Source organism: Periplaneta americana, chromosome 14, assembly GCF_040183065.1.
Source record: "Periplaneta americana isolate PAMFEO1 chromosome 14, P.americana_PAMFEO1_priV1, whole genome shotgun sequence".
NCBI lineage: Eukaryota > Metazoa > Arthropoda > Insecta > Blattodea > Blattidae > Periplaneta > Periplaneta americana.
In genome coordinates, this window is record NC_091130.1 from 78,408,517 (window position 1) to 78,428,199 (window position 19,683).

General features: G+C 36.4%; 1 protein-coding gene across 1 annotated transcript in view; it reads left to right on the plus strand.

The window, feature by feature from the left end:
* Jarid2 (Jumonji, AT rich interactive domain 2) overlaps positions 1-19,683 on the plus strand; it is a gene marked incomplete in the record, with an annotated part of 573,379 nt that overhangs the window by 501,268 nt on the left and 52,428 nt on the right. The window contains 3 exon segments of the mRNA XM_069845635.1: positions 1,786-7,882; positions 10,598-11,113; positions 16,101-16,314. Of these exon segments, the coding sequence (XP_069701736.1) occupies positions 1,786-7,882; positions 10,598-11,113; positions 16,101-16,314 (6,827 nt within the window).

Genomic DNA, 19,683 nt, shown 5'->3' on the forward strand with positions numbered 1-19,683 from the left:
AGTGCTTACATCAATTTAAAATTTTAGACTGACAACTACATCTTATATAGACTACCAAACTTCATAATGAACTCGAACCACCTCAATCATTGTACTGCACTAAATAATGTAAACAGAGTTATTGTTGTTATTTTTGCAGGTAAAACTTGGGATGATACCATCTTTAATGCAAATAATGCCATCACATTGATTAAAAATTGGTTTGATTCCGACCTACTTGTCTTAAATCATTCTAAAACTATGGTTGTACCATTTTCATTAACATCTATTGGTATGAAATATCCTGATTCGCTCTTGTGTTTAAAAATTCATACATACAATTGTTCTTCTAATAGTGTAACTGTCCTATTCTAAATGAATCTCATGAAGTATCTCAGAATAATAATCATTTACATTTACGTTGGGATAAACATGTTCTTTTTCTGTGCAATAGATTAAGAAAAATTATTCACTATTTTGTCATTCTACGAAATTACTTGACTGTCCATACTTTACGACTGATTTACCTCACATTAGTACAAGCTATATTACAATATAGCATTGCAGGATGGGGTAGTGCTTATAGTACTTCCCCTCATGCCAATAACTCTGCTACAGAAAATAATAATAAAAATATGCCTTAATAAATTTATATTATCCTTCAGAACTGTTGCATGCAGAATTTAAAGTGACTTTCATCAAATGTATTATTGAATTTCGTATATACACACCAAAATATATTTAATTTATATTCACATTAATATATACAAAACCAAAAGATCAGACAACATATATGCTTGACAGTACCTAAATGTACCACAACTGTAGCATATAATCGCAGTAGCAACTTCAGTCCAAGGCTTCATAACATGATAATAGCTAAATTCCTAAACATACAATTTGCTAATGTTCCTATTTAAAAAAATCAATTAAAAAAATTGCTGTTTAGAGAGAAAATTTATAGTTCAGTTTTTGTGATATCTGTGTGTGTGTGTGTTTTTACTCTGTTATTTAATAAAATGTCTTAACATTATGTGGAATGTTCCCTGAGCATGAGTATGTAACTTACTCTTTCTGGGGGTGCTAGAGTGTTTTTATATAAGAAAGGCAATATGTATCTTTGTCTTGGCAATAAAATATTGTATTATTACATGATCTGGTAAAAAAAAAAGATGATTAGTAGAATTTCAGCAATTATTTAATTTAATTGTATAAATAACAAACTGTACTTAGTGGGAAACAACGACAGTTGAAGACAGTGATAATTGAAGCTCAACTGTAGTATAAAAACAAATGTAGAGTGGGATTGAAATGCATCTCTTCTGCATCTTGCAGATATTAATGATTGTGAATTTTCAGAATTGTGGCTCTTATATTGATCACTGTCATTAGTGATGATACTGTTAACTATGCTGCTCGTTACATTTGAAATAACTCAGTCTCTTCCCCAGTACTTATTTGTCTAGTATCTTAATGTGTTTACAGATCCATTTAATTGTTTTTGTGCAAAGAGAGATCAGCTGTTTATATTTACAGTAAACCCTTCAGTTATTTATCCTGCAACTGCTTTCTTATGGTAGACCTTGTCTACCTTACATTAAAAAATGTATCCCATTATCATGGCCATAAAACTTGGCTCATGTCTCATGAGATTTTTTTACCTTCATATATGAAAATAAATATTGTCGCATATTTCAACAAGAACTTGTTTCAGAAAACTGTAGCAAGTAATGAAGGTTTTTATTTTTACTTTATGTATTATTGTATTTAATAACTTTAAATAAAGAAATAAATGTTTGTTTGCAGAGCGGCGAGAAAGTGAGATCAAAGCAAGAGCATACAAAGAAAAGAAAGAAGCACTTCTAACAAAAGAAGACACTAAGCCACTTTCATCACTGAAAGCAAGATCTGTACCCGATGGTACGGTTGAAAAAGAGAAGAAGTTTGACATTGTAAGGATCAGAAGACTGTCAGTAAGAAGCAAGAGATTGGCTTTACGAAAAGCTGAAATTTCAAAGAACCTTGACAAAATGAGGGAGGCAGAAATTCGAAGTAAAAAGGAAGCTAGCCTTACGAAAGAAGATATTGTCAATAAGAAAGAAGATATTGTCAAGAAGAAACAAGGGGAAACTGTGAAGGGCTTGCAAGCAAGACCAAAGAAACTGTCTGCTAAGTTGCAGAATGCAGATGCTAATTGTCAAGAAGATAACAAAGAAATTGAACCAGAATCAGATGCAGATAAGATGGGACCTCCTTCAGGCCCACGGCGCAGCTTGAGAAGAGGCTCACGTGATACCATTCCACCAGGTTCCCGAGATGTCAACGAGCAGACTTCCCAGGATGCAATGGAACAGGCTCCTAATCCAGAAATTGCAACAGCAGAGTCAGTACCGTCCAAGAGCATCGTTAAAAAGAGCAAACCAGTGGCATCTCCATCTTCTAACTCTCCAACAAGGCTCTTGAGGAAGCCCAAAATGCAGGAGAGTGCTGCAGACATGCCAGCAGAAGAGACATTTAGTGATTCTGATGAAGAGCCACTTGGAAAGCTAGCTTTGAAACAGAAACTCGGTGATGATAGTAATAGCAAAGAGGTTATAGTGGAACAGAAAACAGGCTCAAAAGAAGGAAAAGACCTTACAAATAGGAAGATTGCTACCAAGACAGACATGAAGACTCCAGATTCAACCGTTGCAAAATGTTCCACTGAAACAAAGAGAAAGAATGTAGTGGCTTTGAAAGCTGAGAGAAAGTTAAAAATGCCTGTCGAACCAGCACAGAAACCAAATGATAAGCTTAATGATACCAGAATTAAAGGTACAATGGAAATCTCTGAGAATGTTGATGTCAGGAGTAAAGTATTGTCAGAGGAAAGAGTTGAAGATGATGAACGTAGAGAAATGTCACGTAGAAGTGGTGATGTAAGTCTTGTTGCCAAAGCAAGAGAACTGACAAGCAGAAGGAGTGATGCCAGTTTGAAAAGTAAGGAAAAGGTGGTTCGAAAGAGTGAAGATGTTAATGTAAAGAATAAAGAACGAAAGAGTGAAGAGATTCTCGTTGCAAAGAATAAAGAAATATCTAAAAGAAATGAAGGCAATGCGAAAGTAAGGGATAGTTCATCTAAAAAAGTCGAGGATAATGAGACAATTAAAAAGAAAGAGAAAAAGATTGAAGATGCAAATAAAGAAAAGAAGATAACAGAAGAGGAAAGTAGGAGTGATGACACACCACAAAGAAGAACTAGGGAGAGTGTAAATGCGAAACTGAAAGAAGCAGCAAAGAAGGTTGAAGAAGTTTGTAAGAATAAAGAGGTGCCCCTCAAGAAGAGTGAGGATGGTGTTGGTGCTAAGAAGAAGGAAACTGTACCGAAAAAGAACGAGGATGATCCTCAAAGCAAGAGGAAAAGTGCAGTGTTGAAAAAGATTGAAGATGAGCTTCATGTGAAGAAGAATGTGTTAAAAAAGAGTGAAGATGATGGGAACTCAAAGAAGAAAGAAATGCTGAGAAAGAGTGAAGAAGATCGTCAGAAGAAGAAAGATGTGCCACAAAAGAAAACTGAGGGTGAACTTCATGCTAAGAAAAAAGAAGTAGAAAAAAGGAAAGATGAAGAGGAAGACAGTGATTGTAATAAGACCGAGATGACACTCAGAAGTTCTGATGATAAGCTTTCAAAGAAGAAAGATTTGTGTCATAGAGAAGATATTGAGCGAAGTACAAAGAATGATATGTCAGCGAAGAAGGTAGAGGAAGTTAACAGCAGGAAAAAGTGCGAGGCTGAATTGTGCAACAAGACATCTGGTTCAGAGAAGAAGGCTGAAGAGGGTAATGCTAATAACCGTGAAATTGAACAAAGAAAGGGTGAAGACGACCTTAGAACTAAAAATAAAGAAGTAGTGTTGAAAAAGAATGAAGACATTCCAAAGAACAGAACTGATTCCAGTGTAAGAAGCAGAGACAACTCACCTAAGAAGAATGTTGAAGTTAGTGCCAAGAGTAAAGAAACTTCGCAAAGTGCAGCAGAATCTGATATCAGTAAGAATAAACAAGTGAACCAAAGAAAAGAGGATACAGATTCTAAGAGTAAAGATTTACCCAAGAAGAACGAAAACAGTAATACTAAACTGACTGAAGTATTACAGAAGAAGGGTGAAAATGCCAAAGAATTGTGTCCGAAAGGCAAGGATGTGGAAGTGCCAGTGTCGAAACCTGATGGTGATGTGTCTAAAAAGACAGCAAAAACTGGAGTCGAAGCTCCATCATCATTTGTGGCTGACAAGACACTATTCCAGAGTACAAGATCGAAATCATCACATGTATCTGCCGAAGGAGATAAATTAGAACAATCAGCAAGACCAGCTGTTTTAGATTCAAAGAGTAAAATTAGTCCCAAAGGCAAAGAATTGTTAAGTGAAATTTGTATTAAGAAAGAGGAGAGATTGGAATCACAGGGTGAATTAAGCATATCAAGTAAGTTGAAAAATGTGAATGCTGAAGTGAAGAGTGGAACTGAAGTCATGGCTGGTAATAAGGTGGATACAAAGAAGCAACTGAATATGATGAAGAGGAAGTTCTTAAAACTGAAGACTGAACCAAAAATTGTGAAACTTGACAAACAAATAACTGAGAGTCTCAGTAAAGCATGTAACAGTAGTGAAATTGTGACGAGTCCAAAGACAGAGACAGTTGTTAAAATGGAAAACAAGTCATCCTTGAGTGAGAATATTTCGAGGAAGAGTGATAGAATTCTCAGTGCCACTGAAATTGTTAATCAAACAGTACTGCAGCAAGGAATTAAAACTTCGCCAAAACGCGCACTTGATAGTAGCGGTTGTGAAGATGGTACTAGATCAAGAAAACTACCAAAAGAGGATATATTATATTCTCCTCTTGCTAAGAATGTGTTACCTAAAGTGGAAGTAACAGCAGCTTTAGGCAATAGTGTGTTAACAAAGACTGAAGAACCTCTACCAAAATACACCCCAGGTAAAGTTTTACCTACTGACATCATCTTGAATCCAGATCCCAAGACTGGAATTCATTACGATGATATTCCTCTTAAAGAACTCATCAAGCTTGAAGGCAAGGTGGAGACTATTAAAACTGAAGTGCCTGTGGTCAGTAACTTGCCATCTGTCAGTAACATCGTCACTTCGTTGAAAAGTATGCCAGTGACTGCTGCTAATGAAAACAAGCCAGAAACAATGAAACTAAAATCTCTTGTTAGTGTAAGAAAGGTTGAAATGAATCCTTGTCACACACTCGGTTATCAAAGTAAAAATAGAGAACCTACTTTCAGGGATAAAGTGAAAGCAAAAGTAAACATGTCCAATGAACAGATTGAGAAATGGCTAAATGAAAGCTATATCGAGGAACCAGATCATAAGTGTCCCATGTTTGATAAGAGTGAATGCAAATGCAGTGAATCTGTCATTGGAGATGATTTCATGAGCAATAGCATATCAAAAGAACATGATGATACTACTAAAGATGAAGTGAAAGTAGCAAAGGGAGTTACAGGAACCTCGTCTTACTTGAAAGAAGTCAGCAGTCAGATGTATAGTACTGAGAAAAGTTCTTCGTTTAAAGTGAACGAACTTAATCTGAGATTAGATATGTCGCAAGAAAGGCTTGAGTTAAGTAGCTCAAAGAAAGCATTGCAGCCAGAGTCAGCTGCTGTCACCACTTTACAGTCTTCCACAGAAAAATTGTTGCCAATAGAGACAAGAAAAGATTCAAGAACAAATGTTAAGAAGGCTAATTCCCCAGTCAAAGAAACAGAACTCAGAGCAATTAATTCTCAAAAGAGAACAGACGTACTAAGTGCACGAATTCAGGATAAGACTGAAGGTGTTACCAGAGACGGAGGTAATGCTGAGAGACTCCATACAAATGCCAGTTTAACTTCAACAGTACATAATGTTGGTGATATGGTGACACTAGGACTTTCGCATAAGAAACGAGCAAAGCAAGAAAAATCTGTACATGAATCTTCAGCAGGTGAAAATGTGCAGGAAGAAGGAAAAGTTGGTAAATTACACACAGAGAGTAAGAAGCAAGAAACAAAGACTCAGCATCAGTCTCTTGGTAAATCCCAGTCAGTACAAGATCGAGGAGGGGAGAAGAAGTCAATATTCCAGCAACGCCGGTCTTTCCCACACAAGGTAAAAGAACGCAAAGACTTCACTCCTAGTGCAAATGCATTTTCTCCAGAAAACGAAAGCAGTGTTTATGCATTTGATTCAGAACCAGAATTACCACCTATTAGTACTCCATTCAGGCGGAGGGCACGGGATAGTAGAACATCTAGCACTACAACATCAAAGTCAGAAGAAGATTTAGCAAGACTTGATGATGAAATAACACCGCCACCATCAGCAGGACCAGCACAGACTGTTCCATCATCACCAGTACAAACTGTTTCATCATTACAGATGGTTCAGTCCCCATCATCACAGACAGTTCAGTCACCTTTGCAGTCAATTCACTCTCCACCAATGCAGCCTGTTCATTCTCCACCTATGCAGTCAATTCAGACATCAGCAGCAGTACAACCAAGTATACAGTCATCATCTGTCCAGTCAATTCAGTCACCACCTTCACAATCAGTTCTTCCACAAGTCAGTCAGTCACTGATAGTACAACCAGTTCATTCAGCAATGCAGACTGTTCAGACATCAACAGTTCAAACAGTGCAGTCATCAATGCAAACAGTACCATCTTCAACAGTACAAATAGTCCCATCTTCAGCAACAAAAACAGTACCATCATCAACAATTCATATGGCTGTTTCGTCAGCATTGCAAATGGCTCCGTCTTTGGCAGTTCAAACAAGCCCATCTTCAAAGATACAAACAGCTCCTCTTCCAACAATGCAAGCTATTTCCTCTTCCGCTATGCAGTCTGTTTCATCTTTGCCCATGCATGCTGTATCGTCTTCGGCCATACAATCTGTTTCGTCTTCGGCCATACAAGCTGTTTCGTCTCCAGCCATGCCAACAGTGCAGTGTGCAACAGTTCAATCAGTCCCACATTCAACATTGCAAACAGTCCCATCTTCAACAGTACAAATGGTCTCATCTGCAGCATTGCAAGCAGTACCACCTTCAACAATGCAAACGATACAGTCATCAACAATGCAAACAGTACAGTCATCAACAGTGCAAACAGTACAGTCTTCAACAATGCAAACTATAAATTCTTCAACAATGCAGACAGTCCCTTCTTCAACAATACAGACAGTGCAAACTGGCCAGTCTTCAGCACTTCCAACAGTACAGTCTGAGAGGCTTGCATTACCTGTTGTCAGTCAGCCAATACAAACATTGCCTTTAGCAACAGCTGTTGTTCAGATCATACCGACATTGCCTATTACTATGAGACCAGTGCAAGTTGAGAATTACATGCCAACCCAGCAACAACAGCAGCAGCAGGCACCACAGCAGCAACAGCAACAGCAGTTGCTGCTCTTGCAGAATGATGGTGTGATGACAACACTAAAAACTGGGTGCACAAGTAGTACATCAATTGCTGTGCAAGTAAATCTGGACAATGAGCCCAGCCTTGACACTCCATCGCAGAGTGTGGTGGCATCAGATCCTGCCACTCCAGAACCCGTACCTCAGAAGAGCATGGAATGTTCCACACAGACGGATGTCACAGAGGAGGAAGAGGATGACAGTGAAGGCCATCTGTTTTATATCCCATTGCAGCAGCCTCCTGGAACAGGAGTGTCATTAGCAGCTCCGTCACAACAGTTGATACAGGGTGTTGCTGTTAAGTTGGGCACAGAAGGTCCAACAGGTCCGAATCAGCGTGTCATCATGCGTGCCAAACTAGTCACCAAACCACCCAATTTCAACCGTGCTTCAACTGGGATTCAAGATAGCAATACTCTCGGCATTGGAAGGTATGACGTGTGTTGTTGTTTTGTTAAGTGAATTCCTCTTATTTGTAGTATGCATGTTGTCTCAAATACCCAGCACATTCTAGGAAGCCATTCACGAATCGTTTGGTTTGAACTTCTCCAGCACCAGATCATAATCTTCCGCACATTTCAGCCATCTTCATAGTCGTATGAAAAGGAGAGAGAGAGGTATTCTGCTCTTGAGGCTATTATAGATAAATAACTCCACTTGACTGACCCACTTGTAGTAGTTATTAATGAATAAGACATTTATTCTACCTCTTCTCCTCCCGTCCACACCCATGGAGTAACGGTTAGTGCGTCTAGCTATAAAACCAGGTGGCTCAGGTTCGATTCCTGATCGGGGCAAGTTACCTGGTTAAGGTTTTTTCCAGAGTTTTCCCTCAACCCAATATGAGCAAATGCTGGGTAACTTTCGGTGCTGGACCCCGGACTCATTTCACCGCCATTATCACCTTCATCTCATTCAGACACTAAATAACCTAAGATATTGATAAAGCATCGTAAAATAACCTACTAAAATTAATTTTCTCCTCCCTCAATGAAGGTGGAAGTTTGATCTAACTTTTGAATGTCATGATCATGTGTCAAATTTACTTCTAGTTTTGTAATCTTGTAACCTATTTACAGTACCGGTATGTAGTTTTCCAGTTTCTTCATTGTGTGAATGAATGTATGAACGGGAAAATTGGAAGAGAAACAATCCCGTGTTCTTGCAAGGTGGAGCTGAGAGGAAGTGTCTATGTGAGCTCCAAGCCTGTTGGTCACTTGTTTCTGATTTTCGCTGTTCCAATTTGAAGGAACATTAGAAAATTTTGAAGGAGAAATCCGAAAAGGGACGTAACCTAATAGCTACCACATGAGAGAGATATCGAAAGCATGACATTAACAGCATGGCAGGATCACGGAAGATGTTAGAAGTCTGGCAATATGCTTAAAAAAAAATAAAATATTTAATATGTATGAATATATGTAATATAAGGTTGCCCCGCACATGTCCTCTTTTTTAGGGTTAAATTTTTCGTCTGAGCGGGTTTTTAGATTTTGGCTAATTGTCCGGGTTTTTAGGTTACGTTTAAAATACGACGTTACTAGTTAAGGAAAATGTCTCAAACATTTGTAACGGTTACTTTTTTGTAACATGGAACCTTCTAATCGTTACAGTTAAGTAACGCTTTAGTCCACCCCACTTTAAATGCTCTTGTGAACTTCTCTTTCTGTACTCTTTGATCAATATTATCGATGTTTTATTTTTGTAATGTTTGGAAGCTTGCGTCTTGTGTTTAAAACTGTTGCCACTATGTGACAATGCTATATGTTGTCTTCCGGTTACTATAGCTTGCTGACTGCCGACTTTCATAACTGTCTTTTTGTGCTGTGTACGAGAATAAATGCCAAAAAGAAAGTGTAAATTTTCTGCTGAGTTAGAGAAGTAGTATTTTTGTTTTCAAATAGGTAGAGATAATTTTGAGGGTGAATGCATGATATGTAAAGCTGGTACATTTGTTTCAGTGTCGAATAAATGAGAGCTTGATTTGCAAGCGTATCTAGATTGCGAAAAGCACAAAGGACATTTCGAGAAGAAAGTTCTTCTAAAAAATTAACTGACTTTTTTGTAAAACCTGGCAGCAAATTGGAAGATGAAGTAACTGCAGCAGAAGGAACTTTTGCTTTCCACATTGGTAAACACTACAATAGTTACAATGTGATGGCATGCATATCTGGCCTACTGAAGACGACGTTCCCAGATTCGGATATTGCGAAGAAGTTTATTGTGGAAAAACGAAGACAGAGGCAATTATAAACTCTGCTTTGGCACCTGATTCTTGGGAAATGTTTTAAAAACCATTGAAGAAAATGAAATACTTTATTGTGGAGTTTCCACTGATGGAAGTAACCATGGTTCGATAAAGCTCTTTCCAATAGTTATCCAGTATTTCAACTGGAAGAATGGTGGTTTACAGTCCAAAATATTGAATTGAAAAGTCAACCCAATGAGACTGCAGGTACAATATCGTCATATAGGCTATAGCAATATCAGATACCAAAGTATTGGTATTGTGTGTTATTTTTATTGGTTTTTTTTGTGATTTATAATTAGACTCAAGGTTATAAAGATTAAATTATAACCAATTCACTAGTTTGTATTATTATTTTGTTATTTTAGGTTAAGAAAATTACTACTAGCAATATTTCTCAGCTTCTACATACCGGTACTATATATCAGTATAGTACATGATCTATGATAGCAATCTGTTCAGAAGTATGTGTCGATAAAGTGTCCCCTTTTTTGCTTATCAAAATATGATAATCCTATGTAATATACGTCACAATATGTAAAAATACGTAACTTAAAACTTCGGAATGAGGATCTTTTTAGCGTGATTGGCCGAAATTTTTGTTTCTCTCTTAGCTACATCTGTAGAAATAGAATATGTAATTACATAAAATCAGGACTCTACTCATTATAAAACCACTTTTTCTATCATTGGGCGGTATCTAATACACTAATTTCAATGTCTTTTCTAATTCTGTGATCACAATAGCTGAACTTCATGGTTAAGACATTGATCTTATCAAATAAAATATGATGTTCCTTATTGATACATTACTTAACCATACCTGAATTTTTAGATTAGTATAATTATACATGTCAAAGTCACAAATGTTTAATCATTTGATTTTGTATGTGTACAGGTCTGTGCTTACTACACAGCATCAAAGACCTGCTGGAATGTTGATGATGGATCAGAAAAATATTTATGGTTCTGCAGTAGGAGCGCCTTCAACTGTCACCACAGGAACTTACCCTCCAGTTGGGACAGTTCAACCTACTGCTCGTGGACGCCCAGTTGTGGCACCAACCAACAGAAGTGATGCTACCACTGACACAGTACCGAGTGGCCCAGAGACAGACGCATTTAAGACAACTCCAGGCATTGGAAAAACTAGTGATATCCCCTCTGGCTTGTACACGCAGACTGAGGCAGACAGTTCAATGAAGAAGCCACTTGCAATGGTGTCTGCAAAACCGATTGATAAGGCTCACTCTTCTATGAAAGAAAGTAGAACCTCTTCAAACCAGACTGGTTCATCTGTTGGTGCTGTGACAGCTTCTAAAATGTCTGCTGCCAAAGTACAGGCAAAAGAGAGGCGGGGTTCTACAGAAGTGAACAGTCCCAGCACATCAAGAGCTGCTGCTGGCACTAAGAGGTGAGTGTCATGTTACTGCATGTTCACATGGGCAGGTTAGAGTGGTGATGGTAATCGTGATTCAGGGCTCACAGTATATTCCATTTAAAATATGCTACACAACCTCGATGGTGCTTCACATGCAGTATGTTTGTGGCACTACTCCTATGAGGTATAATGTCTAGAAAGACTTTTTTTAATATATGATGGAGCTTTAACTAGCGGATAAGCATAGACGGCACATGTAATAAATTGTCATTTATAGTAATTAGCTTATTGGCCCCATCATGCCTCTTAAAAGTCATTAGTTCAGTCAAAACTTTTAACAAAATTATATACAGTCTATATAAAAATTGGAGATTTATCCTTTAAAGAGATGGAAAAATTCAAATATCTTGGAGCAAGAGTAACAAATATAAATGACATTCGGGAAGAAATTAAACACAGAATAAATATGGGAAATGTCTGTTATTATTCAGTTGAGAAGCTTTTGTCATCTAGTCTGCTGTCAAAAAATCTGAAAGTTAGAATTTATGAAACAATTATAATATTACCGTTTGTTCTGTATGGTTGTGAAACTTGGACTCTCACTGAGAGAGGAACTAAGTTATGGGTGTTTGAGAATAAGGTTCTTAGGAAAATATTTGGGGCTAAAAGGGATGAAGTTACAGGAGAATGGAGAAAGTTAACAGAACACAGAACTGCACACATTTTATTCTTCACCTGACATAATTCATCATCATTGGCGCTACAGCCCTTGGTGGGCCTGGGCCTCCCTTAGTAATTGTCGCCATCCGTCTCTATCTTGTGTAGCAGCCTTCCAATTCTTGCACCCCAACTTTCTGGCATCCTCTTCCACTCCATCAATCCATCGCAAGTGCGGTCGACCTCGTCTTCTCTGACCTCCCGGATTTATTACAATTTTTTTGCAAGGTTCACTTGGGTCCATGCGTATTACATGTCCTGCCCACCTCAATCTGCTAGTTTTAACTGTATTGATTATATTTGGCTCTCCTAGAAGTCTATATAATTCATAGTTGCATCTCCTCCTCCAGAGACCTTCCTCAAATGTTGGGCCATAGATCCTTCGCAGAATCTTTCTTTCGAAAATCTCCAGTCTTTTTTCATCATTTTTGGAGATTGACCACGTTTCTGCCGCATATGTCAAAACTGGTCTCACTAATGTTTTGTAAAGAATAACTTTTACTTTCCTGGATAGAGCATGTGAACTAAAGTGATATTTCAAGCCGAAATATGCTCTGTTTGCTTTCATTAATCGATTAGAGATTTCTTTGGACATGTTATTATCGCTAGTGACCACTGATCCTAAATATGTAAAGTTGTCAACTTTCTCAAAATTATAATCTGATATCTGCAGGCTGTCTATTTTGTCAACTATCTTTCCATTATCTGCCAACATATATTTTGTTTTCCTTCACCTGACATAATTAGGAACATTAAATACAGACGTTTGAGATGGGTAGGGCATGTAACACATATGGGTGAATCCAGAAATACATATAGAGTGTTAGTTGGGAGGTTGGAGGAAAAAGACCTTTGGGGAGGCCGAGACATAGATGGGAGGATAATATTAAAATGGATTAGAGGGAGGTGGGATATGATGATAGAGACTGGATTAATCTTGCACGATGGGGACTAATAGCGGGCTTATATGAGGGTGGCAATGAACCTGCAGGTTCCTTAAAAGCCATTTGTAAGTATATACGGTCTGGGGACTAGAAGAATTGTATTCTTATATCAGAGTTATTGTTATATTGAAGAGATATGAAATTGTGCTCAAATTTATGTTCTGAAAGAGATTATAGTAGAAATAAGTATAACATTACAGACTATGAAATAATAGGTATTTAGTCCTACTCACCATTTAATTGTCGACTTAAAGATGCCATATGGACTGTATTTTTTTCATAACTTCAGTCTTTTTAGTAGCTTGTCAAGAATTAGCATTGCCTGTGAGAACAGATTTTTTCCTTTAGCTCCCACTTAAAAATAATCATATGTTTGCCCTCAAAACGTTGTAGGCAACCATTACTTGCTTTGAAGTTCGACTGCCAAGTACACTTAGCAAAATTAAGCTCTTTGTGACACAGAATAGGGCCTGTTATAGGAATGTTAAGTATCCTCACTTCATTAAAACATTTCAAGGTAGCAGTGTCAATGTCTTCTGCCACCTCATTTTAAATGCTAACATTCAGAATTACTTTTATCACTTGCAACACTGCCCTCTATTTCCGTGTGTTTCTTTATGAATGTTGCCAGTGTTGGCTGCGTAAACCCATACTTTTTAGCCACTTCAGTTAGCTTCAATTCTTTAATAACTAACACTTTAATGTGGTCAGGAACCATAAAAGAAAATACTGTTAAGGGTCAAGCACCCTAGAAGCAGGTACTCTATTGTATCACATTCCTTGCATAGAATACCAGGATTGATATCAAAAGTATGAAAGAGGCTAGATGAAACAATGGGAAAACATCTTTAAGAGGGCAAACCAAGATAAAAGTGAAATATTGAACATGAAAACCAAGTAAATTAAAATGATTGTTGTTGTTGTTGTTGTTGTTATTATTATTATTATTATTATTATTATTATTATTATTATTATTATTATTATTATTATTATTATTATTATTATTATTATGTTTTTATTGTTCTATCGGGGTTTCTAAAAAATTTGTCCATCGTTGTAATGAAGGATGAAACATTGTTTTGTTGCAACAGAGTTTATTGTTAATATCAGTTTTCGTTGCATGGAGGTGTGACTGAATTACAAGAAATATTTTTCTTAATGCTATCAGATTGTTTTTAATGTAATAAAATTATTACGTCCATTTGTCATAGGACTTTTAATAAATACTGTAAAATTTAATAAATCAATCTTCGTAATGTATCCAGCTGTTTGCTGACAACATAAAGTCCACATCAAAACACATATTTTAATGGGACGTAATCTTTGTTTACCGACTTTAACATTAAATTTAACAGCTACATACATAGTACTTAACTAGGACAACAGACCTACAGAATGGTATGAAATGTTGTGATTACGTACAGAAACATAACATTTGCAATCAAACTTAATATTTGCGTTGCAGTGACTGCAAGCAATAAAACTGGCGTGCAGTACACATGATTGAAAATTGTCACTTACATCAGCAAATAAGCCATGCTGCTTACAATAATTTAAAAGATAGACCCACATGTTGAAATTTTATGCATGCACATGAAGAGAAAATTCACTAATCTGCATTAAAAGTAAATATTCCATTCTCTTCATAATGTCATGATCTTTCGATGCTTTAATTGTTCAAGAAATTGCTAATTTGGAAGATATTTATATTTATTTACTTCATCAATAAGTGTTCTAATTAATTATTGTAATCATAGCATGGATTAGCTCTATAATTTGTGACCTGTATCAAGATCACTAATATTATATCATTTACTTCTAAAGAAGAAACACTTTTAGGTATCATAACTGTCATCACACTTGTAGCACTTTTTTCCTGAAGCCATTTCTCATAAAATAAAACTATCACACTAGCTGCAAACAATCCACAAACTTCATTGGTTACTATGAGTTACCCCTCCAGTAATAGCTAATTGTGGCAAATAAATTCCCAGAGTCCAAGCCTGGTTGCTTAAGGGAACGCATACTGCTGGGAAGTCAAGACTTTTAATGCTTGCGATGGTCAATGCTTGTTCTTTGCACTTGCTTGCGCTTACTGTGGACATGTAGTAGAAAACTGGAGACCAGCGCCAGTTTACTGATAAAGTTTTCACAGTGAAAGATGTCTTTTCTGAGTAACAACAAACTGCTTTTGCTAGAAAATATTGATTTAAAATTTTCGTGTGTGTAGGAGTCCATATTCTGTATGGTTGTGAAACTTGGATTCTCACTTTGAGAGAGGAACCTAGATTAAGGGTGTTTGGGGCTAAGAGGACTGAAGTTACAGGAGAATGGAGAAAGTTACACAACGCAGAACTGCATGCATTGTACTCTTCACCTGACATAATTAGGAACATTAAATCCAAACATTTGAGATGGGCATGTAGCACTTATGGGCGAATTCAGAAATGCATATAGAGTGTTAGTTGGGAGGTCGAGACATAGATAGGAGGATAATATTAAAATGGATTTGAGGGAGGTGGGATATGATAATAGAGACTGGATTAATCTTGCACATGATAGGGACCGATAGTAGGCTTGTGTAAGGGCAGCAATGAACCTGCAGGTTCCTTAAAAGCCATTTGTAAGTAAATAGGAGTCCATAAAATTAATTAATTGTGGGCAGCAACATTTTGAAGGGTATGAATAAGCTGATATTCTTCCAACATTTTTCTGCATAAGTTCTATTTGAATATTCTTTGATTCTTTCATCCCATATAGTCTGTCTTTCATACACGAGCTATCAACTGCTCACTGTCAGTGACGCTCATTTTATCGAATTAAGTAAAAACAGAATATTACAAACTGAGAAAAGCAACTATTGTCGAGGTGACTGCAAACAACTGAAAGCTGGAAATAATGTTTCAAACATTCTTGTGCACTAGACAGCATTGTGTGCAAGTTCCGACAATTTCCGACAAGTTCAGACAGCTTCCTTCTTATGCAGGTACATTTGGAAATAAGGAAATATTCAGCCTTATAAAAACCCTGCTTTGTCTGCTTCAGGGAGGTAGGAACGTAATTTTACTATTTTTCATCATACACGGTACTTAAGTAAACACAGAATAGCAGACTTCTGCTAACCAAGATTCGCCAGAAATTTTAGCTCTCGTTATTTAAGACTTACCCCCTTTTTGAGAAAAATTTTTAAGGGAAAAAAATTTTGTGAAATTGACACATACTGTTGCATTACATATTTTAGTACTTCACAACAACTCAGTTTGTTGGTAACATGATAAAGAACTGAATAGTTACAAAACACATAAGATTTCGTCAGAGATTGATATGTCAATCTCTTTAAAAATGCAATTTTTTTGCAGGAGTTCTCAGAAATCAAAGTCATCCAGCTATGCTTGTAGACCCAGTAACACTACAGTCTTCCCACATCTGGGAAGTCCAGCCCAGATGGTTGAGGCACCCATCTTCCATCCCACTGAGAAGGAATTTCAAGACCCTCTGGAGTATATTGACAGAATACGGCCTGTGGCTGAAAAATTTGGTTTGTGTCGAGTAGTACCACCTCCCAATTTTAAGGTGAGTTGTTATAATTCTGGATTCTTTTTTTGTATCCTAACACTTCTTTCTTTCACCAATGGGGAATATTTCGATTCTTCATCATTTGACTTACAAGTGTTCCCCTAGCAACTGTGTACCGAAGATGTAAAACACTCTGCTTTTAGTGTTGCCCGTGGTACACTATTGAAGTTGAGGATGATGACAATGATGAAGAGTTTGAATTTATTGAATTTGAACCAGAGTGTTTGGGTTGCTGTGAATGGGAGAAGACTGCAGTGGACTGCCAATGGAGTTAGATCTTGTCTTTCATATTCTGTTCACATTGCTGTAGTCCATTGTATTATCTCTGCAAACTGACCCACTTCTCGATTAGTACTAACTCAAATCCCATCTTTTAAAAACAAAAATGTAATTATTGCACGCTGTTTTTTGCATGAAAACTCCATTAACAATATTAAAAACAAATTCTAGTAAATTGTTTCTTATCCTACATGTATCCCCAGAGCTGAAATTTGTATGCAATATACTACAAAGCTATCCTTCCCTCTCAGAACCTCAAGGTGTATGTATGTATGTATGTATGTATTTATTTACACTGCAAGTGGGCAAGCACCCGGTGGCAGTGGTATATACAATATAAACAATACACAATAAAATGATAAGCAGTACACAATAAAATTTACAATACACAATACAATTTTACAACACATATACAATTTTATACACAATACAATAAGAATACACAGTACAATTTAACACAATAATAATAAAACATAAATAAAATACCTAATTTTACAATACAACCTACATGTATAGGTCCTACATAAGTTTCAATAGTCTTTCACTTTACTCTCATCTCATTCCCTGTAGTGGCACTATGACGCATTTCACTGACACTTTAGCACACATTTCACTGACACTCTGTAACACATTTCACTGACACTATAGAACACATTTCATTGACGCTATAAATTATCACTGATCGGAACTGTTCACTGCACTGTAAAACTATAACTTCACTGACTCACCTTGCTTCACTGATACAACAATTCAAATAAGTCAAATAATTACATCCTTATGCATACTTATAAACAGAACTACATTTAAACTAAACATTTCTAGTCTAAGGCCCTCTTACACGCTATTTTTAAATAATTTACAATTCAAACCAAGGAAGTAAACTCGTCAGGCTAGATAAATACATGTCACCTTAAAAAAGTAAATGTTGAATGTCACCTTAATTTTAATTAGCACTTTATACACAACTTTTTAAGTTATTCTTGAATCTCCTTAAGGAAGGACAGCCCTCAAAGACCGCTGCAGGTAGGTCATTCCAATCATTTATAGTTCTATTTAAAAATGAGAATTTACCTACATCCGTTTTCTGTTTCCTACATTTGATTTTAAAATCATGATCGTTCCTACCATAGTACATTGGCTTTTCTAACTGAGCCATTATGTCTACTCATGTTTTCTGACCTAGATGTGCTCTATACAATGATGTTATTCTAGTTTTCCTATGTCTGTTTTCCAAAGTTTTCCATTTAAGTTATTTTATCGTATCGTTTCCATCTTCTCTTTTACCTTTAACAAATTTAGCTGCCCTATACTGGATTCTTTCTAAGGAATTTATCTGATATATTCTATAGGGATCCCAACATGTAGTTCCGTATTCCATTAACGGTCACACTAACATTAGATATGCTATTTCCCTCGATTTGGGGCTAGCCTTTCTCAAGATTCTCATAATAAAGTGAAGTGCCCTTCATGCTTTACCCGTAACATTATCAACATGCTCTCCCCAAGAAAGTTTGGAGTTTAAATACACTCCTAGGTATTTACAACATTGTTCTTGCGGAATTACAACACCACTGAATTCGTAATTAAGACTAGTTTCCTCTTGGGTTTTACAAAATGTTATAGATTTACTTTTAGAACCATTTATTTTCATCCTATGCATTAACACCCAGTTATAAATTTTATTCAAGTCTGTTTGAATAGCATCTACATTTGAATTATTTCTAATCTTTCTATGGATAATGCAGTCGTCTGCAAATAGCCTCACATTTGATGTAATGTTCTGGCATAGGTCATTTACGTATATTATAAAGAGTAATGGACCCAGAACACTGCCCTGTGGCACCCCTGAACTTGTATTTCCAATTTCCGATATTTCATGACCTACTCTAACTCTCTGGGTTCTACCTTTTAAGAATTCTTGGATCCATAGCACCACTCTTTTATCTATTCCTAGCCTACTTAACTTATCTATTAATATGTCATGTGGCACCAAATCAAATGCTTTCGAAAAATCAATCACAACTGCATCGATTCTTCCGCCTCTATCCACCTCTTCAGCTAGATCCTGAACCAGCGACGTAATTTGACTATCACATGAGAAGCCTTCCCTAAAACCATGCTGGCGGTTGTAAAACCAGTCTTTCGCATTTAGAACATGACAAATATAATCCGATATCAAATGCTCCATGACTTTACATACGACAGATGTAAGGCTAATCGGTCTGTAGTTTCCGACATCTAATTTATTTCCACCTTTATGTATGGGTACCACTATAGCTGATTTCCAGTCACATGGAATAGCTGCATTGTTTATGGAAACATGAAATATACGCATTAAGTATGGAATTATGGCCTCGGAACCTAATTTAAGAATCTCTGTAGCAATACTATCTGGTCCTCGAGACTTCAGATTTTTTAATTTCGTTATTCTCTCTCTAACCCCTTTGGAAGTTATTTTGAAAGTCGAATTTGGTTCACATTCACGGTCTGTGACACAACCACTCCTATCAGCGGGATTATTATTATTATTATTATTATTATTATTATTATTATTATTATTATTATTATTATTATTATTATTATTATTATTTTTATTATTGAAAACCGAAATGAAATAGGAATTTAATAAGTCAGCCTTTTCTTTGTCATCAGTTATACTTTCTCCGTTCTGATTTCGTAAAAGCACTACTCCTTCATTTTTTCCTTTTCTCTTGCATACATAATTATAAAACTGTCTCCAATTGTTACTTTCATCTTCTTTTAAAATAGTTTTTAGAAAATTTTCCTGAGCTAACCTTTTTTCACACTCAAGTTTCTTAATTAAATCGACATATTTTTCCCAATGCTCATGGCTTCGTTTACGTTTACTAAATGCGCGCCTTGTCTTTTTCTTTAAGTAGCGAATATAATTAGTGTAATATTCTGGGTCCGGATTTTTCTTAATTATTTTAGAAGGTACACATTTTACTAATGCCTCGAAAATTATACTCTTAAATTTATGCCACACATTTTCCATATTTCCTTCAGTCCTTAGAAAGTCATCATGCTTTTGTCGTAGAAACGTTTGTAATTCATGGACATCGGTTT